Genomic DNA, 23,000 nt, shown 5'->3' with positions numbered 1-23,000 from the left:
AGCTAATTTTTGTGTTTTATTGATATGGTTCACTCTCAATGCTGTCATCAGCGGTTTTCAGCAAAAAAAAAGCTCTTATAAATCATCCACACACTACTACTACTACTACTACAGCACCAAAAGGCAAACGGACAAAGTTAGCGTCTATGCAAAATAAAAGTTGAATAAAAGTTGCAGTGCAGTTTAAGAAATAAAATGCAGTAGTGAGATGCAGCAATTGAATCGAGTTCAATTAAAGGCAACAGCAAGACCTCAGCAGACCTGCAGCTTTCAGGGACCTTGTTCCAGATGTGTGGAACAGAAAAGCTGAACGCTGCTTCTCTATGTTTAGTTCTGACTCTTGGACCAGAAAGTAGACCCGTCCCAGACGACCTGAGTGGCCGGGATGGTTCATAAGGTAGCAGCAGAAGCACAAACATATTTAGGCCCTAAACCATTCAGTGCTTTATAAACCAGCAGCAGGATTTTAAAGTCAATTAGGAGGAGTACAAAGTATTCCCCTCAGGATTTGGTGGAAGCTAAATGAGTGTTAGTAAAGGATTTATGAGCCAGGTGGTCAGTAACGTTCAAGCAAATAAATGTTAATGCTGCTCTGTGTGTGCTGGAGGAGTAAATAGACAACTGTTTGTTCAGTTGTTCATCATCACAACTTTACGAGGTGATAATTTGTTAATTTGTACAATGTTGACAGCTCCCTGCCTCTAAAGAAGACGTTTTCATCTTTATTGCTCTACTATGTTGTGCGTACATAGGACCTTGGCAGATGTGAACAAGGATGGTCAGCTGCAAGCTGATGAGTTCATTCTGGCCATGCACCTTGTGGACATGGCGAAAACTGGCCGACCTCTACCCCTCACACTGCCTCAAGACCTGGTGCCTCCCTCTTATAGGTAAAACACAGACACAGATTGACACACTAAATACATTATTGTATACATTCATTATTATATATTCATTATTTCCTCTTTTTCTTTTTTAGAGGAGGAATCAAGCCCAGTGAGCTTGTTAATGGAACAGGGCCCTACATAACTCCCTGTTTAATAGAAACACTAGAGATAGAACCTGGACAAAAGAACAAGAGCAGCGGTATGGCATGTCCTGCACACAGTTCGTCACGCTACAATTCTAGTGTTTAGTCCTCCTCTGTGTCATACGTCTCCGTCTGTCTTTTCCCCTCCTTAGTGTCCTTTGAGGACAAGCTGAAGGCAAACTTTGCGCGAGGCAGCGCCGAGCTGGAGAAACGTCGGCTGGCTCTGGAGGACGAGCGGAGAAAGGAGAGGGATAGGAGAGACAGGGAGGCGAGGGAGGCTCATGAAAAGAGGGAGAGGGAGACAAGGGAGGCGGAAAACCGTAGGATGCTTGAGGAGGAGAGGCGCTTGGAGAGGAATAGAGAAATGGAGAGACAGAGGGAGGAAGAGAGGCTGAGAGAGCTGGAGAGGAAGGAGGTGAGCTGGAGAAATGATCTTGCCTGCGACATGCCGAACGTCTAGGCTGCCATGTCTCGGGGATGACAATGTTCCTTCGTGTTTTCAGGCGGCGAAACAGGAGATGGAGCGCCACCAGAGAGAGGAGTGGGAGCGTGGGAAGAGAGAGGAGCTGGGCAGGAGGAAAGGGGGGGAGCAGGAGGAGATCTCCCGACTCAGGGCCAAAAAGAAGAGTCTGGAGTTGGAGCTGGAGGATGTGGTGAGACATTCACACAACAAGCACTTCTCAGAAGGCATGGGAACACACTGATACCTGTCACCTGGCCTCGCAGGGAAACAAGCACAAGCAGATCTCACACTGTCTCCGTGACGCTCAGAGCAAGAGGCGAATTCTGAAGGCGGAGGTGGACCTCGTCAATCAGAAGAGGGACACGCGCATCACAGAGATCAACACATTGCAGCTTCAGTTTGAGGTTAAAGAAATGCTTTTGCTTTAACTTCCTCCCTGTCAAACATTTATGAAATTTTTCCCCCATGGACGTTTTTTTTCTTCTCATGTTCTGCTTGTGTGTGTGCCTCTGTGTTTGCCATAGGACTGGCGGAGGAAGCTCTCCCAGCTGGTCCCAGAACGGCACAGGCTGACAGAAAAGCTACAAAACATCAACCTCAACAAAATCTCCCGTGGGTGACAAACGCCTGTTGCACAACACACGGTCACTGCACCCTCGGGCTGGCTGCTAACCTTTTGACCTTTGCTCTGTAGCGGCAACTCTGACCTCGCTGACCGGGACTGTGATGGAGAAAGGCGGGAATTGCCGGAGGCTGAAGGACCAGCTCGACACTCTGGAGAGGGAGACCACCGACAAACTGTCCCAGATGGAGCAGTACAACAAGGAGCTTCAGGTCAGTGATGGGCACAGACTCACTCGGGATATGGAGGCCGGTAATGACCTTTGGAGTTCAACTCAACCCAATTTAGCCCAGGACGAGCCAAGTCAGGCCACTACAGAGTGTGTGTATTTCCCCGTTTCCAGTCTTTATGTCAATTTACTGGCTCATTCCGAAATTAATGCACTGACACAAAAGTGGTAATTTTCTTATTTTACTCTCTGCAAGAAAGCAAATAAGTTTCCCAAAACTGTTCCTTTTTTGTGACTAGATATTGACTTATACATCCATCTATAAACTGGGTATAATCATAATGATACGACAAAATAAATCAATACAACTATATAAGGGATTAGACCAATAATACGAACCAGAAGGCATATTTTTCTTTTCCTTCAACAACGGTTTGTTGGAATAAAACAGAAAAGGTAATCTCACAGTGAAGAACGCTGCTGTGAAATCTTGTTCAGCAGGTCTTGGAGTTTCGCCCCTTAGGAAAGAAAAGAAAACATTGTGACCTCACGTTATTGCACACAGACACATTCGGACACGCCGGATATTCAATACCTGTGATGAATGATGTCATATCTCCTTACGACATATCGTCAATCTAATACTAATAGTTGCAGCATCAATAGGTGCTCTATCTTTTTTTTTTTTTTTTTTATCTCTTCTATTGTTCACATTTTTTTAATAGCTTTTAACACCTTTTCCTTCTCTCTGTCTTTTTTTCCTTCCGCTTTCCTCGACCTGGAAATCTTTCTTCTCGTCGTGGGTTTTTCCATTTATTGTGCTTTTCTTTCTGCTTTCCTTTTTCTTCTCTTATCCGTTTTACAACTCAACTTTTATCTTGATTGTCTACCCTCCTCTGTTCTCTTCCCACTTTCCTTCCCTCCATCATCACACTGTGTGTTTTCTTTCATAGCTTGGGGATATGGATGACTGTGTCCTGCGGGGCCTTCTGTCTCTGCTGGCCTGCCTCAGCCAGCTCTTCCTTCTCATCAAGGTTCTCGCTCTCTCACTCTCGCTCTCTCTCTCTCCCTACCTCCCTACCTCCTACTGTGTAATCTTTTTCACCCCTGCTCCTTATTATTTTTTTTATTTTTTTCATCTCACCTCTTGCCACAGTCTTCAATCTTCCTCTCCTTTTCATCCTGTGAGGAATCGATCTGTTCACTCATCCTTGGGGTTGTTTTTTGTCTTTCGACTCATTATTAAAGGGAGCTCTCCTTTGGTACCATGTCTTCCTTTTTTTGTTGCTGGATTTGTTCTCGTCTGTGTTTTTTGTGTAAACAGGATGCACCCTGAGCGAGCAAGCGCGCGCACACACACACACAACACACAACACACACACACACACACACACACACACACACACACACACACACACACACACACACACACACACACACACAGAGAATGCTTAACCTGTACATCTTATGTGTTAGAAAGGGACAAAATGAACTCTGCTTGTACATATACACACACCTCTGCATGTGTCTGTGAATGGCTGTTTTGCATGTTTGGACATGATTGTATTTGTACTATTGCACCAAATATGTGTATTCTTTGAAACCACCACATACTGTATGTCGATATGAGCTTTGCAACACATCTAAATCTGTCTATACATTGAGCACAAATGCAACGTACAGTCTTGTGCATCCACTACTTTGGCTTGTCGAATGAAAGCTTGCACCGACTTGTGTTGTGTTTCGTGTCTGATCATAACACCGTCTTCTGCATCTTTGAACTGGTTGTTGCTTGTGTCTTTAATATCTTTCTAATGCCTGGTACATTCTGCGTCTGCATCAGGAGCTGAGGGAGAAGCAGGTGAGGCAGCAGGCTGTCCTGGTCGACCTGCACAGAGTCAAAGAGGAGAAACTGAGGGAGCTGCAGAGGCGCAGGGACGAGGAGATGGAGAGGAAGAGGAGGGAGGAAGAAGAGGCAGCCAGGTGAGTGTGACTGCAAATTACTCGTACTGTACTTCTACTTGAATCAGCTTTTGTTTCTCCAGATATTTTAGGTGACCTTCATTTCCGACAAAACACAGTTTCTATGTCGGGCTTTAAAAATGTACTTTCCACAGACAGGCCAAGCTAGAGCAAGAGAGAAGAAAGCAGCAGGACAAGGAGGAAGAGGAGGCGCGTCAAAGGAGGCTCCTGGAGGAGCAGAGGGCCAGGCAAAGGGAGGAGGAGGAGAGGGAGGCTCAGGCTTGCCTCCAAGCAGCCCAGGAGAAAGCACAGGAAGAGGAGAGAAGAAGGGAGGAGGAGGAGAAGGAGAAGAGGAAGAGGGAGGAGGAGGAGGAGGAGCAGGAGGAGGAAAGGAAACAGAAAGAGGAGGAGGAAGAGAGGAGGAGGAAGGAAGAGCAGGAGAGAGCAGAACAACAGCCGGTGTTGGCGGCTCAGCGACCCTCCAAGCTGACCACGTATCGAGCTCTGTACTCGTTTGTGGCCCGAAATGCAGACGAGCTGAGCATCGACGCAGACGGTCTGATTGAGGTACGAGACACACACACTCACACCGGAAGATACAGATGTTTGAATCACATCGTTACACATTTATCATTCAGGCTCGGAATCACCAGAAGCCTTGCGATACAATATTATCACGATACTTATGTCACTATATGAACTTATTACATTAAAACCCACCTCTTCAGAACTGCTTTTAATGTGTGATTGTGTGCTTTATGTTCTTATTGTTTTTTATTTTATTTTATTTTATCTTATTGTATAGCTTTTAGGATGATCTAGAAATGTTCGCTATTTAGCTTACAGTGGTAGCTAACTTAGAGATGTCAATATTTGGTAGTTTGTAATACAATATTTGATGAGTATGGGTTAGTAAAAGATGCAGGACAGAAATGAACACACTCAAGTAAAAAGAAAGCATTGTCAGATGGTTTCGATATATTTATGTATGATTGCTCTGTAATAGTTATTGTTCCTGATTGGTCCAAAATACGACTGCAGCTGGAAAACAGCGTATTTATCATCACCGCCTTGTTATGCCTGATTGCCGGTGATTAAACCGTGTTTTTCATCACGCAGGTGAATGAGCAGACCGTCGGTGAGCCTGGCTGGTTTTGCGGGAGTTACCATGGAAACAGGGGCTGGTTCCCCCAGAGTTACGCAGAGAAATGTTCAACGCCCTCTACTACCGGGACACCTGCCCCTTCTTCACCTGGAAAATCGTCTCGTCCGCCGCCACCACCACTTAACAAAAGGTAACGGAAAGAAACAGGATGGGGGGGGGGGGATATATGTGTGATATTTCAGTTCCTCTACATTAGAGTTCGTTACACTCAAGTTATGTTCAGTGCTTTGGGCATTACAATGTATGCCACCCTTCTCTTGGGTTGCTTATATTCTTCTGTTGGCTCCTTCCCTCATGGTTTGTCTCTCCTGTTTAACCCAGAGTCCCAGAAAAGAAGGCAGCATGTGACATCACTGTTCCTTCCCAATCGGATGCTTCACAGGTAAAACTCGACTTGTACTTAATTTTAACTCCGGGCACACGGTGAATTGGGGCTAACTTGGTTTCCTTGAAAGAAAGCTCCCTCCTGGTGGACAGATACATGTTTTGGTGACCTACTCCAGATGCAAATTGAAACCCTGTTTTGTTGCTGTGTCAGTTCAGAGATTAGCATTCTATTTCTGGGGAGAGTCGCCATGTTTATACAGGAGCAACGTGGGAGTTATCTGTTTCTATCCCTTCTGTATTACTCTCTTTTGTCAGGCTTGACAAGGGCAGAAAGTTTTCATCATGTCTTTTTCAAAAGCCCTTTTAATGAGCTCTCTCAGTGCTGCCATGTTATCAGATTGAAGCTGCTGTAGTTATTACTTTCATATTAACAATGAAATAAATGATAATGGGAAAGAAGTCTCTTGTAATGACAAACGCACAGAGAGTAAAACGATGCTGCGGTTCCCTTCAGCTCCACAGAGCTTTTTGGCCTCTTTCAGCTCATTGTTTTGTTTTTTTCCTACAACTTTGCTGGTTTCAGTCTCACTGCTCTCATCAACATTATTTCCAGCTGTTATGCATTTCCAGATAAATTTAGCAACTAGCAGGTGAACATAGTGGAGCATTTAGCATCTAAAGAGTCCGATATTACCCTCAGGAGTTTGTGGCACTCAAAACGGAGCTAAAAGAAGAGTGAATAAACTTGCTTTCCGTCAGGTGACCAAAGACATGACTCTGAATGAATGCTAATGTTTCTCTGTATCTGTTGCATGTGTAAATAAGCAGCGATTCGCAAACATGTTGCCATATCAACTTTGTAAGATGATTTTGTGTCATGGTTGTGGTTATAGCTTGTTGCTTTGTTGGTTTAGTGTTGTCTGCCTTCATAGTATATCTGAGCTATAAACAAGCTTTGGCAGGCAACTATCTAGGTCTGGCTTGCTGCGCACACTGCTGCTGTCACCATCTCTCTCGCTCTCTCTCACACTCACTCTCAGACTCACACACACACACACACACACACACACACGCATATATACATCCTCAGCAGCAGCATGGCTGTATATTTATAGCTTTTCCCTATGAGAGTCCCTCTCCCTGTTTGCCTTTCTGTGGCTCACGCAGACATTTATAGATCTCCATCTCCCAATAGATACCATCAGTGTTTGTATCAGAGAGGCTCACAAGTCATTTTTGGCAAGTCCGAGTCAAGTCTTTGTGGGTCAAGTCTCAAGTCTCTTGTGTTTGTACTGAAGGTTCTATATTCTGCTGCATCGCACCCGGTCTGCTTAGAACAGGGCGTAGCTTTATCTCAGGCACTAGCACACAGTTTCACACAATGAATGCTTTACTGTGAGGTAAATAACTGTATTTTGCCCATAACACTGGCTATAGACTCACGTTAATCAAGGTAACAAGAAAATAATTCTCAAGTGTGACTTGAGTCTAGGTTAGTAGATCACATGGTCAGAAATTGGTCAGTTGATCCAAGATATTTTAAGTTGCTCTATTTATCAGGCTGATTCGCCCAGAAGGTTGATTTGATGTTTTCCTTGATTTCATAGAAGACTTGCTCGACTCTAATGTGAAACCTTGCTGCCCTTCTAATCCCACTCCTCAGTCCTTCATCCCCCTGTTGGCTCGAGCCGTCTCCGCGTGGTCAGCTACCTCAGAAATGAGCCTCAACCTCTCCTCCGGCACGGGCGACGTCGTCACTGCAATGCTGAGCTTCTCCCTGGGTGACGTCATCAGCGTGCTGCAGCAGAGGGAGGACTGGTGGTTGGGACAGCTCAACGGGACTCGGGGATGGTTCCCCAAAAGCTACGTCACTGTGGAGACGGGAGGCAGTACAGAGTATGAGGACACACAAGAGTACACGCACCTCTCTGATGTCAGCTTTAAGCTGATCCTAAGACTAAATTGACTATGTGTTGTTCCCATTCCAGTGTGGATGATACATCTGACTCTGTTCAGCTAGAAGGTAAGAACAGTTTATATGTAGAAACAAAGTCTCTGCGTTTAATCATGACGACAAGCCAACTGTCAGACACGTTGCTTTTGTATTCCATCCAAACCAGAGTATGTTGCTCTGTACACGTATGAGAGCCCAGAGGCCGGGGACCTGCCGTTTGTTGAGGGAGATGTTGTCACAGTGACGGAGAGAGAAGGAGAGTGGTGGCGAGGATGCATCGGGGATCAGACCGGGGTTTTCCCCTCCAACTATGTCCGACCTGTTGAACCAGAGGTGACACAGATTTACGTTTCTAATTGTATTCATTGTTTAAAGTATAATATATGTCAAGTAATATTGCAAAGATCAGTCAGCCGTGAACCTGGGATAAGTGTTATTACTTGCCATTCTTTTCTACGAAGCAATTAATCAAGTAATCTATATTTTGACCCATTTTATATATAATATAATTTTGAATGCAAGTTACTTATTTGTTACTTTAATGTACTGTTACTTTATTAATTTAGGTGTCAAAACCTGGAGCTCCAATCAAAAAGCCTGGTGAGAGTGATTATCACACACACACACACACACACACACACACACACACACACACACACACACACACACACACACACACACACACACACTCTCTTTCTCTCTCTCTCTTTCTCTCTCTCTCTCTCTCTCTCTCTCTTTCTCTCTTTTTCTCTCTCACACACACACACAGTCTGCTGATTAACTCTGTTATGCTCTTGACATTTACCTGATCTAAATCCTCCCTTAGCTATCTCTGTTTTGTCAACAGAGATAGCCCAGGCAGTCACCACCAGCACCGGCACCCCCGTTGCCCCAACGATGCATCAGCTGCATCTGTCTCCAGGGCAACTGATTGTGGTCCTGGCCAAGAACTCCACTGGCTGGTGGCTCGGGGAACTGCAGGTCAGTGTGTGCGTATATGTATATAAATATTATGTTTTTAAAGATATGTATACATATAAGAACATAAGAAAACAATAATAATGTTAAAACTTTAAAATGTCAGTAACAAGGTTTTACAGTTATTAATGTGGCTCTTAATGCTGATATACAGTTCAAGGTAAATTGTATATGACGTTGCTGTATATGTATGAGTAATCCGTCATAGTGGAGAATAGTTCAATATCCACAGTGATGGTCTTTTCTTCCTCTGTTTGAAGAACGCTGAGAAAATGTAAATTGTAATATTTACTAATGGAAAAAATATGAAATGCTTTATTAATAGATTCAAGGAAACATGTGATGCAAGTTACTTATTTGTACACAGTCAGGTTTAATGTATCATGTATATCATGTGAACATGTTTTTGTTTCTGCTGTTGGCTCAATTGTCTGCAGGTTGTACATCTACAGCAGTGAGAGGTCACTCCTGACTGCCTCCTTAGTGCTGTTTAAACTCTCAGTGAACTGTTTGACACCGTATTGAGACCGTAATGAGTCAAGTTTGCAGCGAGGGGACAGCTCCGACAAGGCGGTCCAAATTTGAATGAATATTGTTGGAGGACTACCACAGCTTTGTCAAATTGTCCACTGTCCGAAGTGAAGAATATGTTGATTTACATTTGTATTAAGTTTGGGCAAGTAGGATTAGACATTTCACAGACTTTAGGCTTGAGCTTTGGCTTGATTTATGAAGGTAGCGAGTATACATTCTTAGTAAAGACACGATTCGATATCGGTTGTTTGTCCTGCTGAGACTCTGGAGGTTCAGCTCTCAACGCCTGACAAAAATCAATTCATCCATTTTACATCTCAAAATTGAACCAGCAGGCGACTGATTAACTCTACTGGCTCTTTGCCCTCCAGGCTCGAGGAAAGAAGCGGCAGAGAGGCTGGTTTCATTCCTCTCACGTCAAGCTCCTCGGCCCCTCCAGCAGCAAGCCCTCCCCCTCCCCTCTGCCAGGTGCCGACACACTTTGATCATAGTAATCCATCACTTCTGTCTCGGCACAGTCAAGCATATTTATATTTCTTGGCCACGATTACTTCAACCACGCTGCCAAAAACTGAGTTTCTGTGTCTCTGATTGTGACATTTAACAAAAACAATGCATTATATAATTGCATTAATGCATGAAACAAATATGGTGAAAATACCAAAATGCTGACCAACCTGGAATGAGTGTCTTCAAATCATAATTGCACAATGTAGTTTCTGTTATTTTGTGAATTGTTAATTTTACAAATATCCAATTACTGCTCTATTTTGTCCAGTAATTATTCCAGAATAATTACTGGATAATAATTACTTTTCCAGCCGGAAAGTCAGGGGATCACCACAGTCAGTAAGGTTCTTCCTCTGGGGACCACGAATGTATGTAGAAAATGTCATAGTTGTTGAGATAATTCAATCTGAACCAAAGCGGTGGAGTGATTCATAGACCAACATTGCCGTTCCTGAATCCACTCCGCTAGCGGAAAGCCAGTAGACTGAAGCATCTGACTTTTCCTCTTGCTGAAACTCACGTCCTTATAAAACCCCATTTGTGCCTCTGACCCCTTAGTGTGCCAAGTTATTGCAATGTACGACTACACGGCTGCCAATCGAGATGAGCTGAGCTTCTCCAAGGGTCAGCTGATCAGCATCCTGGACAAGACCAACTCTGACTGGTGGAAAGGAGATGCCAATGGGGTCACGGGCCTGCTGCCCACCAATTATGTCAAGATGACAACAGAATCAGACCCCAGTCAGCAATGTGAGTAAACCTCAAGGTGTTTTTTTCTTTTTCTGCCATTACAGATTTTCACAGAGGGACAATATTTCTCTGTCTACTTGAGAGAAAATCCATAATGTACACACACGTAGTTGGAATTATTGTGGGAGTGCTGCTGGGAGTGGGGAGGGGAGAGGGGGATAAGACAAATGGAAAATGATAAATCATGTTTATCAGCTGGAGAAAGAAACGTCTCTCTTGTTGCTGACAATCTGATTGGTTGACTTGGTTCACTGCAGGCACAGTAGATGCCTTATCCATGTCAGCGCAGGGAGAGACTGACGGTAAGATTAATAGAGTTGCTTTCTGTCACTAATTGGTGAACATGAACCCACTGCACTTAAAAGGCTCAATCCCCACACACTTTGGGTGTGATTCTTATTGAAATAATCGGTGTCACACACCTTCCTAAATTCACTAAACAAAAAAAGTAAAATTATTATTAATTTTGCCTTTTAAGTGTCCCTGAAACAGCTGCACCAACCATTTAAAAATCATTCAAAAGAAATAGCTTTACGTTTTGGGAACAACGTTTGTGCATCTTCTTGCCCAAGAAGGCGGTTGACCAGCAGGCGGTCAGCTTAGCATAAAGACAGGAAGCAGAGAGAAAACGTTCGTCTTGCTCTCTCTATCCAAAGATAAAACTAACATAAACCTTTTACGCTCACTAAATAACACGTCAAATGTCGCCATTGTCCCTCTTTATGTTAAGCTGAGCTAACGGTCTGCTGCCATAGCTTCACACCTATAAATGAGAGTGGTCACCTACTCTGCAAGAAAGTGAATGAGCATTTTTCCCAAAATGTCTTTCCAACGAATCACTGGGTCACAGAACGAAAGGGAACAACCACTGATCAGTTTCAAATTAAGAGCACATTAGGTCACATTTTAGAAGCTTAATTTTGACTGGGAGATTGATACGGTAGGTAAAGATAATGTACAATGCCCTTTTCCACCATGCATACTGCTGTGTGTACAGAACACTGATGACTGCTCTGTTGGGAGTAATTCACTTATTGACTCAGATGGCCTGATTTCTTTTTCTTTCTTCTCAAAGTGCCGATTGTTAAGCAAGAGGTGTATGTTTAAATTAGTATTCATAGCTTGCATGTTCTCCCCACAGCAGTCGATCTCTGTTAACAAGAGGGAACTCGCTGGCGTTTAATTAGGATGAACGCAGACACAAAACACAATGAAATTTTAATTCTTATGAACACACAACCCCTGCGCTTCATCAGAGAGAGAAAAAATGGAAGAAATTACCATCACGCTCCAGCTGATATGATTAGTAACAACATTTACATTTCCAGAAATACATTATTAATGCACTTGCATGTAAGAGTCTAGCATTAATATTAAAACTATATTAATGTCTCTTCGTCTCTCCTTCATCTCACTCACTTCCCCCTCCCGCTCCTCCACGTCATCTCTTTTTTTCTGTTTCCTCTGTAGGACAGTAGTGCTGGCTTTCCTCTCTACACCTTCTCTTCTTCTTCCTCCTCCTCCTCCCCTGCTTTTGTCTGAGCCAATCTGAATTGCCCTATCGCAACAGGAAGCCCAGCCGTCAGCAAGAGCAGCTTTCCACCTCGCTCGTTTGGAAATTTGTTGTTCTCTGTTTTTCGGTCTCTTTTTAATTTTGCTTCCTTTACCTTCTCCTCTTCATCATTTTCTAAAAGACATTTATTTACTCACCCGTATCCCCCTGGCTCTCTCTTCTTCTGTGTTTCCCTTGTTGTTTCTTTAACTAACTAATTAACCAGGGGAGCGAGGGAGGCCAAGGCAGCTAGACGTGTTTGAGAGGCTTTTGTCCCTCTGATGCAAAGGCATGAAATGTTTAGTTTTGCGAAAGATGAATGGAAATATGAATCACAATTTTTTTTGTGACATAGTATAATGAAAATAATATGTAAATGGAATCAGACTGAAGTCAGTTAGTTTTCTAATTTAAGGCTATGAATCGGTACAACTTTTTGAACAGGGTCACTCATTCTTGCACTAACAACACTAAACCTGGACCAACGTGAAGACTCCCCATCGCTGAAATCACAAATAACCTCGATTGCCACTTGCTGACTCGTTGCTTGTTCTAAAAAACTATTAATTGTGATTTTATTATTCACTTCTGATGCACTCCTCTATTTATTAATGCTTCCAAGCGATTAATGTCGTGACTCATCCTGTACTGAACTGTGATATCACCAGCAAAAAAAAACTCACAGACGTTAGCGTACCAACTGGTAAGAGTAGATTCAGAGATAATGACACCGCACTGCTGACATGCACGTCCAGCTTCTGCCAAGTTTAAACCTCAAAGACTACTGACGGAGTCTTCCCCTGCTCTCTCTCTCTTGAGCATCGGCTACTTTACGCATTCACACCTATGCAATCATGAGGAGTGAGCACTCCACCATGACAGGTGCTTCACTATTCTTTAATCCAGTGTCCTTGGTAGCAGTGATCTTAGCGTTAGCATTGCCTGCTATGTTCCCTGAGTTCATGTACTGCAACTACAACGTGCCTCACTCTTGTCTGTGCATTAAGTGTAAACACAATATAGAGCTGATAATAAATGCAGATTTTAACATGCTCTGTGTGTCGTGTTTTTTGGCTGCAGTTTCCTCAGACACGGTGTTGATGACCGACCGGAAAGTATTTGTGTGTGATGCACATGCTTGTGTGTTCGTTGGTGCATGCGTGCCCGCATGTCTGCTTGTTTTGCATGTGCACGCGCTGTAGGGTGCGCTGACCTGATGACGCTGGACACAATGACCCCTCAGGAGAGGAAGAGGCAGGGTTACATCCACGAGCTCATCCAGACCGAGGAGACCTACGTGGAAGACCTGGAGCTGGTTCTAGAGGTGTGAACGTATATGCGCAAACATGCAGGACCTGGTGTTTTCTGCAGTGTTTATAAATCTTTCCTTTCATTTGCATTAGGTCTTCTACAAGCCCATGTCCGAGTCGGGCCGGCTAACAGAAGCTGAGATGGGAATGATCTTTGTGAACTGGAGGGAGCTGATTATGTGCAACACCAAATTACTCAAGTAGGTACCACTAACCCTGCTTTATGAAGCATTCTGGGAAATGTTATGTGCACAATCTCTGCTTCTTCATTGGATGTTGTTGTTCAGGATGTGTTAATGGAAGCAACTGCAAATGATTAAAGAAAGAAAATGATTTAATTGAAAATCCACTATAAAACTGATTTTGATCTACTAATTAGGATGTAACAATAATTGTGTTTTACATCCTCATCCTCATCATCCCTGTTTTCCAGAGCGCTACTCGTCCGTAAAAAGACCGAAGGAGAGAACATGCCGGTTCAGCTGATCGGGGACCTGTTGGCTTCGGAGCTCGCGCACATGCAGCCTTACATTCGCTTCTGTTCCTGCCAGCTCAACGCCGCTGCCCTGCTGCAGAGCAAAACCCTCAACCAGCCTGACTTCAAAGACTTCCTCAAGGTACGGGTTGCAGATAATGAATAGTGACATTAGAAAAACTTGTTATCTTTTTTTCTAAGAAACAAAGGGACAAAACAGTTAAATTAAATTATGTTTTCCTCTCTCACTGTCTGCCTGCTCTTGAGCAGAAGATTGCCACTAACTACCGCTGCAAAGGAATGCCACTGTCCAGCTTCCTGCTCAAGCCCATGCAGAGGATCACACGCTACCCCCTGCTCATAAAGAACGTATGTGGAAAATATTCTCTGTATGTCTAATTACAAACACTCCCCACCCACAATTTCTTTTCCTGATATTCATCATGGGATTCCTGGTTGGTCAGATTCTGGAGCACACCCCGGACTGCCATGCGGACCGCAGCCCGCTGAGAGAAGCTCTGGAGCGGGCCGAGGAGCTGTGCTCTCAGGTCAACGAGGGGGTCCGGGAGAAGGAGAACTCTGACAGGCTGGAGTGGATACAGAGCCACGTGCAGTGTGACGGATCTATCGAGGTAAACACATTCAGACATTTTATTTAGTAGTCTATAAATGTCAAGATTCTGCTTGAATGCTTTACAATAACTCCTTGACATCAGAATGTATCCTATCAGTTACCGCAACAAATACACACATATAGTAGCAAAGCCACTACGCATTTATCAATAAAGTACTTTTCTGTCCTTTCCTACCTCACTCCTCAGTCATGCCTGTCTTTACTGTCTTTCAGCACTTGGTCTTCAACTCGCTGACTAATTGCCTTGGGCCTCGCAAGCTGCTCCACAGCGGTCGGCTTTACAAAACCAAAAGCAGCAGGGAGCTGTGGGCTTTCCTCTTCAACGATTTCCTCCTCCTCACACACAGCGCCAAACCCTTCTCCTCCTCAGGACCAGACAAGCTATTCAGCCTCAAGACCAACATACAGCTGAAGATGTACAAAACAGTAAGCTAGAGGCTCGGCGCTTATCCTGCACAGGCTTTTTAATACCTTTTTGTGGTGGTAAAATAGTACATGCGCTGTTTTGATTATTTATGGCATACAGCAGGGGAAATCTTCTTTATCATTTTCCTTCTCTGGATTTCTGTCCATAATTGATTTATCGCTTAATTTTCTTCCCCAGCCACTGTTTCTAAACGAGGTGTTGGTAAAAATGCCGCCGGACCCGTCCAGCGACGAGCCGATCTTCCACGTCTCGCACATCGATCGCGTCTACACACTCAAAACCGAGACCTTGAACGAGAGGTGCGCACATGCACACATTCACAAACTTGATAACCGATCACCTAATCACATTGTTTCAAGGATATATGCATGTACTGTGTTGGTAGGACAACGTGGGTCCAGAAAATCAAAGCAGCATCGGAACAATTCATAGAGACGGAGAAGAAAAAGAGAGAAAAGGCGTACCAAGGTAAACACAGGCGCATTCTTCTCAGTGAACCCGATGGCCATGTGAGTGAGTGTGCTGCACAATCTTACAATGTCCTTCTGCAGCATTCGATCTCTGACCCTCCCTTGCATTATTGATATTATCTTTGAACCCTTCTCTGGACTTCTCCCTAAATATCTCATAATGACTTGTACAACTCGTCTCACCATAACTAAGAGAGGTTAAACATATAATTTTAATATAGTGTCATCCAACTTAAACCATTAAGGAATGAATTATATAGGTCAACTTTAAGACACTTAACTTTTTTTAACTTTCTTTTGTGATGCAAACTAAAGTGAAGGAAGGAACAACGGTTGGGAGAGAGATCATTGAATTACTGAAATCAATAAAAATCCATGAAGTGTGTTGTGATGAGAGAAAAAAATATTAGTTTTGTTTTAATAAATCTAGCAGGCTATGGCTGAAATATAACTTTGTTAAAAAGACCCACCCTTCTGGGGCAAGAAATCCTTTTCTCATAACAAAAAAATGTATTTGTCAAATTTGCAATCTACGCATTAGTCACAATAGCAGCCATTTCAGCTGCAAAATGTGTGTAGCAGGCCGACATCTTATTTCTGTGTGTTTTGTTTCAGCACGTTCCCTGAAGACCAGCGGTATCGGCCGACTGCTGGTGACCGTCACTGAAGCCCAGGAGCTTAAGGCCTGTAAACCCAACGGTAAGCCTTGTGAGGGAACGCAGAGGCCATCGATCCTCCCTGTTGCCCCGTGTCCATCCATAGCATTTTCGCAGTAATCTGTCGTTAATTTAACGACCCATGTCATTTCCCTCACAGGTAAGAGCAACCCGTACTGCGAGCTGACGATGGGGGCTCAGTGCTACTCCTCCCGACCGATCGGCGACACTCTGAACCCAAAGTGGAACTTCAACTGTCAGTTCTTTATCAAAGACCTCTACCAGGACATCCTGTGTATCACTGTGTTTGAGAAAGACCAGTTCTCACCAGACGGTCAGTGGATAAGAGACTCAGATATTCTCACACAAACAGAATGGATTGTTCGGCTTTTTGTCCAATAATCACTGGTTGCAAAGCAGGCGCTGATGTCCGCTTTTGAGCTTTTTAAGCGACAGATGTTCCCTTTCCATCTTTGGTTTTGGTACGCTGCAATCCCTTTTTCTGTGCTCTGTCTTTTTGTTCTTCGCTTATCACATATATATCTCATATCTGCAAAACATATCTGATGACATACTGACATTGGCATCATCCTCAAAAATAGTATCGATCAGCCCCGGCTAATATTTGAAATCCCTCGAAGACGTGCACTTCTTCGTCATTTTTTATCGGTTTTACTAAAGGACCGTTTTTCTGCCTCTTCAGATTTCCTGGGTCGTACTGAAGTTCCCGTAGCAACAATAAAGAAAGAGATGGAGAGCAAAGGTGCAGCGAACCGTCGCTTATTGCTGCACGAAGTCCCCACCGGAGAAGTTTGGGTCAAGCTAGACCTGCAACTTTACGAGCCAACCAAATGAGGACGACGCACAGCCAAAATACTCCATCGGGCAACTCGCACCGCACCACTTATTTTATATCGCAACGAAGGGAAGACGTTTTGCATACGCGGAAACAGCCGCACACATCTAGATGTGCCTATCTGTAGCGGTGCCTTGAAAAACTCTTGATTTTACTGCCTTATTCTGCCTTCAGCCACCTAGACTCATTTAAATGACCTTGCCAAAAATGGAGAATGACAAACCGATGGAGTAGAAATGTATTGTTCCCAACAAACCAGCTAAAATGTCAATAGTTGAGTACTTGAGTTTTTACAAATTTGTACAGGATTCTATTTTACTCTACATGTTCTCTTTGTTCATACGAAGACATACGTCCTGTCTGCACACCGCCACGCATCCTTGTCATGCCGTCATTCAAAAATGTTGCACACTACTGTACAATGTAATGTCAAATGTAACCCGAAATGCCATTAAGTCCTGAAAATGGCATGAATAAAATGTACATACACAGACAGTAAACATATTTTCTTTATTTCGGCTGAATGTTTCCCTACTTTGTCAACTCATTCCTGGTTTCCTACACGATAACCCTTTTATAGTGCAGTGCCTAGGGGGGAAATGTGAGGTAGTTGAAGGCGAGCAGAGCTGAAGATTTACGGTTTAAAATGCATTTTATTTGGATGTCGACGATTTGTTAACTCGCTGGTTGTTGCCCAAATCTGAGGAGCCAGCAGCCGGTCTGATGGCACCTTCCGTCTGGGGTGGCGGTTGCACTGAAGTGGTACGGTATGGCGCCGAGCCTGGATGAGACACACGTTCACAGCGTTACTTCTGACATTGTTTGTTTGAACTGAAATGAGCTTCTCTTCAATCCTCAAGTGGCGTTGTGCTGCAGCTGTTATCACAGAGTCACTGCAGATCCTGCTTTGTTCTATAGTGTGTTTGACGATAAAACTTAATAACAATACTGCTGTATATTTGTACCTGCTGGACCTCCTTCCTTCAGTCTCATCCCCCACTGGAGGGTTTCTGGATGCAGTGACTGGATGATTAGATGAGGCCTGTCGCAGGATGTCGGGGCAAAGCAGACTCACAAATAGGAGGATCCCTCTTAGGGAGCTTCTCGACTGGTCTCCTTGTGTATCTACTTCCTGAAATGGAAGGGGGATTGGTTATCTACAATTAGCCGCAATAAGCTACAGGTCACAAGGGAGGCTGCAGCTGCAAAACACGAGTTGAGAAACCTTGTCTTTTATTGCTTATGAATGCAGCTTTTCTTCCTTTTGAAACCGGAAGAATGTGTTACTTATTATTTCAAGAGTTATACAGTCTCACATTGATTCCGCTAAATTAAAGAGAAAATACCACTGTGGATATCTCCTCTCAAAGCAAAGCATTCATATGAGTCTTAAATTTCTTTTTAGTTAAAAAAAAGGATAAATACCTGCTTCACAAGAACCGGCTGTTCTCTTCTCCTTCAGTTTTTCATGTAACTGAAGGTACAATGGGTCCTTTAAGTCAGCTGTACCGAGCTAGTGGATAAAGCAGTGAAACGACACATTCAGAATACTTCAATATGATGTAAGCTGTTTATATATATATATTTATATTAAGGGAAATAAAGAAATAACAAATATCCTTTACCTTGAAAAAGTGTGGCTTTTTGATGCGTAGAAGAAGCGGGTCGTATTCCCTGAGATTGTAGATGTCTAGAAACACAGAGCCCTGAAGATGAAATACATTACAGCAGTTAGATAAATACACATCACATTTTTTGTGAAGTTTAATTTGGAAAAAAAAAGCTGTTTCCATTCCAAAGCAAAGTACAAGCAGAATGAATGGTGAGATCAGCGTCACCTTGGTGTTGCAGTGATGGAGGTAATGACTGTACAAGCTCTGGCGCCTCTTGACCGCCGCGGGGCTGCAGCTGGACACGTGTTCCTCCACGCTCCTCTGGAGGGGGAACCACACGCGCTCAGTCCAGCGCTTGTGCAGCAGCTCCTTCCTCCTCAGCTCTGTCACGTCCCGTTGGCTCAGAAACCTCTCCAAGTCCTCAATGGAAACACGTTTCAACCGATAAAGGAGGTAAAGACACATAATTCCAGATTCAAAGCCTTTTTGTTGTTGTAGATAGTCAAATATTAGAGTTTAAAAAGATGCATTATCTCACTACATAAACTGCAAATTAAAAAAGATAAAAATGTCCTACTTTCATGAAACCATTTTCTGTATCCAGTAGCGGTTGGGTTATATCTTTCGCCTGTTGTTTTTCAGCCTCCATCTTGGCCTAAATAATATTATACATGCAGTGAGTTCGTCCACTCTCTTCTTTTAGTGCAGGTATGGGTTTGGTTGAGCGCAATTACCTTCAGTCGTCTGAGGGAGGTGTGAGAGAGCCGGTCCCGTTTGGCTCCCGGCTGGGGCCCAGAGGGTGAGGCCTCCTCGTCCCTTTCCCCTGCTCTTAAGCATTTAGCGGGGGTCTTGGTCCTCGCACCTCGAAGAAATGGGCCCCCTCTGCGGCCCGTGGCGTCCCTCACATCCACCCTGCACTCCTGAAACAGCCAATAGTGTCACTCCCCACTATCTTTCTGTAACTCTTCAATGATGGAATGAGCTCCCCATTGACACCAGGACAGCAGAAAGTCTCTACATCTTCCGCCGCAAACTAAAACACATCTTTTCCGACTATACCTAGTTTAGTAGCACTTAAATGACACTTACTTATAGCACTTTGTAGTTCGGCTTTCTTGAAGAAATTGTACTTTCTTGATTCTTGTTGTTCTGAGTTTGTACTCATGGTTTAATGCACTTATTGTAAGTCGCTTTGGATAAAAGCGTCAGCTAAATTAAATGTAATGTAATGTAGCTATATCATTTCAATAAATATATGACATTGCAAATAACCCAAGCAGATACTGTAGTGTCGGATCACAATGTACAAGGAAAAAAACGCATTGCAGAGCTCCATGTGGACGATAAACTGTGAGGAATCCCAGCTGGAGTTCACAGACGGACCAGACGTGTGTGTGTAGGTGACCAGAATCCAACAGAGGACAGCACGACAGGTGCTGACAGATCATGTCACTACCAGGAAACCTGAGCTGCAGCTCACTGTTACGCAAGCACATGGGACATGGGTCAGTGCACTATGAGGTTTTTAACATGATTTATCACATCAGTACAGATGTGGCAGCTTCCCTGCTGTGCATTTTGTTTGCGTTCTTCTGAAATAAAACCGGTATAACTTTGTGGATGCGGCTGCTCGGCTGGTTTGTTCCTCTGCATGTCATCTGATACCCCTCCGAGCATTTTTTTTTATCCTATTGTCCCGAGTTAAGAGCGGGGAACAGTGGCTACTGCATCTGTCTGTCAATAACCCTGAAACCTTTCCATTCATCTCTCCCAAAGGCCACTGAGATTCCTGTAGTGCACATTCAGACATGACACTGTACAGACGGAGGATAAAGAGGAGCAGCCAGGCATTCAGACCACACACACACACACACACACACACACACACACACACACACACACACACACACACACACACACACACACACACACACACACACACGCCACCCCCTCTCCCTGACGGCCAGGGTTCACCTCCCTGATATTTAAAGACAAGTGATGATTCTTAATTTAATTCATTTTTTTTTACCTCTGAATTGAACATGCTGACATGAAAAGGTGTGTGGAAGGTGATCACACCACTGGCTGTGTTGTTCTTTTTGGGGCTCATCCCTAAATCATGAGAAGAAAAACAATGGTTTGATCCTTCAGAGATAACTTGTGTGGCCTACAAACCTGAATCCAGCGTGAGTACATGCTAAGTAGTTAAATTGTATTACTCAAAGCAGTACATGGTGTCTTCTAATTGCAGGACTAACCCTACAGCCCTGGTCACCTATGTGTTGTGCTGTCTTACCTTTGCTGACTTGATGTTTGGGGAAGTTCGTGGGGAAAACGGCCGAAATATAAACCGAAATGAAACGAGACTCTTTTCGGTTTCGGGTCAGCTCTCCGTCACATAAAACACACACGGGGCATTTTAAACGTTCCCCCTTCAGACGAGCGTCAACCGAGGCGGTGACTCGGATAGAGAGAGAGGAGAGAGAGAGGCGAGAGAGAGAGAGACCTCAGGTGTCCTGCTGTCTGAAGGGTTTCTGTTGTCATGGAACCGACTCACAAGCAGGCACAGACGCACGTTGGCGTCAACCAAATGTAAATGTGTGTGTATATATAACAATTACACAAAATACAAATAATATTACTTTCTAAAATTATTAAAGCGAAACATTACCAATTAAGCTATCCTCCCCTCTATGGCTAACACCCACATTAATTTCTTGACTTTTAGATGTTTCTTCCTTTAAATTGGCAACAATACAACATCTTTTTTTAGGCATGGTGATCGCTCCCACCTTGTCTGGCACTCAGGTGTGTCTAGACTAACTTGGAGTGTATCCAGCCTTGGTAGTAAACCCATGATGGCTTTATTAGTACACACTGAGAACTAAGGTATCCACCTGAGGAACGAGAAATAATCTGTCCTGTAAAAAGCGTGTTATGTAAAATTAATCTTGGCTCTGGTTTGCATCCAAGCACATATATTTAAAAAGAAAAGGGGGGAAGAGAATATATTTTAAAAAAATGCAATAGCCCATGATATAGAACAGAGCAGGAGGGAAATAATGCGTTTTTAATTTGTTATAATTAGGCTGTCCTTGTTTTAAATAATCCAATAAATCGCTGATTGCAACTATTTGGCATTCTGACGCAAATACGTGCCCGTTTCTGTCAGACACAACAAGATGCAGTCAGTTCAAGAGTTGCAGTCTGTTGCTCCTAATACGCCTGTTGACACCTCAGGTGCACTGTCGGTGCTGCGCGAGGCTGCAACTCTCCGACACCATGTGGAGAATGCTCGGCCTACTTAATGTTGGGGTATTAGCGCGTAAAGGCAGCGCGGGGCAGGGCTTGACCACATCATAATTTAAGAAGTTCACTGCTTTCCTTCTTTTTTTGTTGCCGAGTCCAGGACCAGGTGGGAGTTCACATGGATTGGTGGACATCGTTGGCAGCGATTATTGCCCTGCTCTGGATTTTCTGCTTTATAGACGGTAAGGGAACAATTTTGAGATTTGGAAGCTTTTCAGGAATGCTGTGGCACCGGTCTGCGACCATATGGCGGAAACAGCTGTCATACATGTATAGCATAAGATGTAAAACTATTTATCTCTATTATCTATCTGCATAAAATGTTTAGTAGGCTGCTCAGAGTGTATTTTGCTGGGTAAAACTAATAACTGCAGTTTTGCTATAAGAATTGACAATCAGTTGCCATACACCTGTGACAGGATATAGCGCAATGGGACATCTTCAGGAAATCATGACAATATTTTTTAATTTTACACACGTTTCTCAAACGTAAGCTTGATTAGGATAAACTTGCTGCAGAGTCGCCTGATAGTAAGAAGCTTTAGGAGACTTTATGAGCCACTATATGTTGTTTTTCTTCAAACAAGATGATTTAATGAGACATTTCCAACATGTAAAGATATGAGGTATGATTACTTGTTCCAATTGCCGACACTATTTTAGCAAAAGTTGAACTGCAATAGTTGGGAATATACTTGGAAGGATCTGTAGCTGTATGATTTGTGATATATTTTGTCAGAGCATGGGTCCTGTGCCTGTGCGCTTCGCGTGCTAAGGTGATGCCCGCCGTCCACATGGCTGCTGAACACTTTAATCCAGTGGCAGACGCTGTTTGTAATGGTTGCTGACATTAGCCAGGGTGTTAAATTAGAGCTGACCCCGCATGCCCTCTTATCTCCAGGCAACGCCGTGCTTGAGCTGCGGCTGCTCTTCCACGCTCTGACCAAAGCGGCATGCCACCTGTACCTAGGCCTGCTGCCGCTGCGCCGGGCCGTCACCCACTTCGCCGACTGTGCGAGGTACATGGTCACCCATGCCCAGCAGACCCCGGCCCCTCTGCCCGGCACCCCACACCACCACCAAGGCCAGCCGCTGGCCAAGCAGGGCACGCTGCACTTCCTGGAGGGCATGTGCGTGGTGTGCGAGACGGTGCCCAATCTGATGGGCGCCGTGCTCAGCTTGGGCGCCGCCTTCTGCCACATGCTGCAGGGAGGCTTCTTCGTGCTGGCAGCCA

The 23,000-nt window shown here is 44.0% G+C and overlaps 1 protein-coding gene across 1 annotated transcript in view; it reads left to right on the top strand.

Moving 5' to 3' along the window:
* The window catches only part of itsn2a (intersectin 2a), a gene marked incomplete at its 5' end in the record, with an annotated part of 41,305 nt that extends 24,076 nt beyond the window's left edge, over window positions 1-17,229 (top strand). The window contains 31 exons of the mRNA XM_079215731.1: window positions 753-890; window positions 980-1,086; window positions 1,183-1,445; window positions 1,534-1,683; window positions 1,757-1,897; window positions 2,018-2,105; window positions 2,188-2,327; window positions 3,238-3,318; window positions 4,128-4,267; window positions 4,402-4,813; window positions 5,366-5,541; window positions 5,733-5,793; window positions 7,402-7,634; window positions 7,727-7,761; window positions 7,859-8,025; window positions 8,259-8,292; window positions 8,540-8,673; window positions 9,576-9,672; window positions 10,273-10,464; window positions 10,722-10,766; window positions 13,219-13,340; window positions 13,420-13,526; window positions 13,760-13,943; window positions 14,072-14,170; window positions 14,266-14,433; window positions 14,649-14,861; window positions 15,040-15,161; window positions 15,248-15,330; window positions 15,948-16,031; window positions 16,149-16,322; window positions 16,692-17,229. Coding sequence (XP_079071857.1) covers window positions 753-890; window positions 980-1,086; window positions 1,183-1,445; window positions 1,534-1,683; window positions 1,757-1,897; window positions 2,018-2,105; window positions 2,188-2,327; window positions 3,238-3,318; window positions 4,128-4,267; window positions 4,402-4,813; window positions 5,366-5,541; window positions 5,733-5,793; window positions 7,402-7,634; window positions 7,727-7,761; window positions 7,859-8,025; window positions 8,259-8,292; window positions 8,540-8,673; window positions 9,576-9,672; window positions 10,273-10,464; window positions 10,722-10,766; window positions 13,219-13,340; window positions 13,420-13,526; window positions 13,760-13,943; window positions 14,072-14,170; window positions 14,266-14,433; window positions 14,649-14,861; window positions 15,040-15,161; window positions 15,248-15,330; window positions 15,948-16,031; window positions 16,149-16,322; window positions 16,692-16,843 — 4,342 coding nt within the window. The 3' untranslated portion in view covers window positions 16,844-17,229. The remainder of the gene's footprint in view (window positions 1-752; window positions 891-979; window positions 1,087-1,182; window positions 1,446-1,533; window positions 1,684-1,756; window positions 1,898-2,017; window positions 2,106-2,187; window positions 2,328-3,237; window positions 3,319-4,127; window positions 4,268-4,401; window positions 4,814-5,365; window positions 5,542-5,732; window positions 5,794-7,401; window positions 7,635-7,726; window positions 7,762-7,858; window positions 8,026-8,258; window positions 8,293-8,539; window positions 8,674-9,575; window positions 9,673-10,272; window positions 10,465-10,721; window positions 10,767-13,218; window positions 13,341-13,419; window positions 13,527-13,759; window positions 13,944-14,071; window positions 14,171-14,265; window positions 14,434-14,648; window positions 14,862-15,039; window positions 15,162-15,247; window positions 15,331-15,947; window positions 16,032-16,148; window positions 16,323-16,691) is intronic.
* Between the last annotated feature and the right edge of the window lie 5,771 nt (window positions 17,230-23,000).

Source organism: Taurulus bubalis (assembly GCF_910589615.1).
Source record: "Taurulus bubalis genome assembly, chromosome: 3".
Taxonomy (NCBI): domain Eukaryota; kingdom Metazoa; phylum Chordata; class Actinopteri; order Perciformes; family Cottidae; genus Taurulus; species Taurulus bubalis.
Note: the sequence above shows the minus strand (reverse complement) of the source record. Positions and strands in the feature narration are given on the sequence as shown.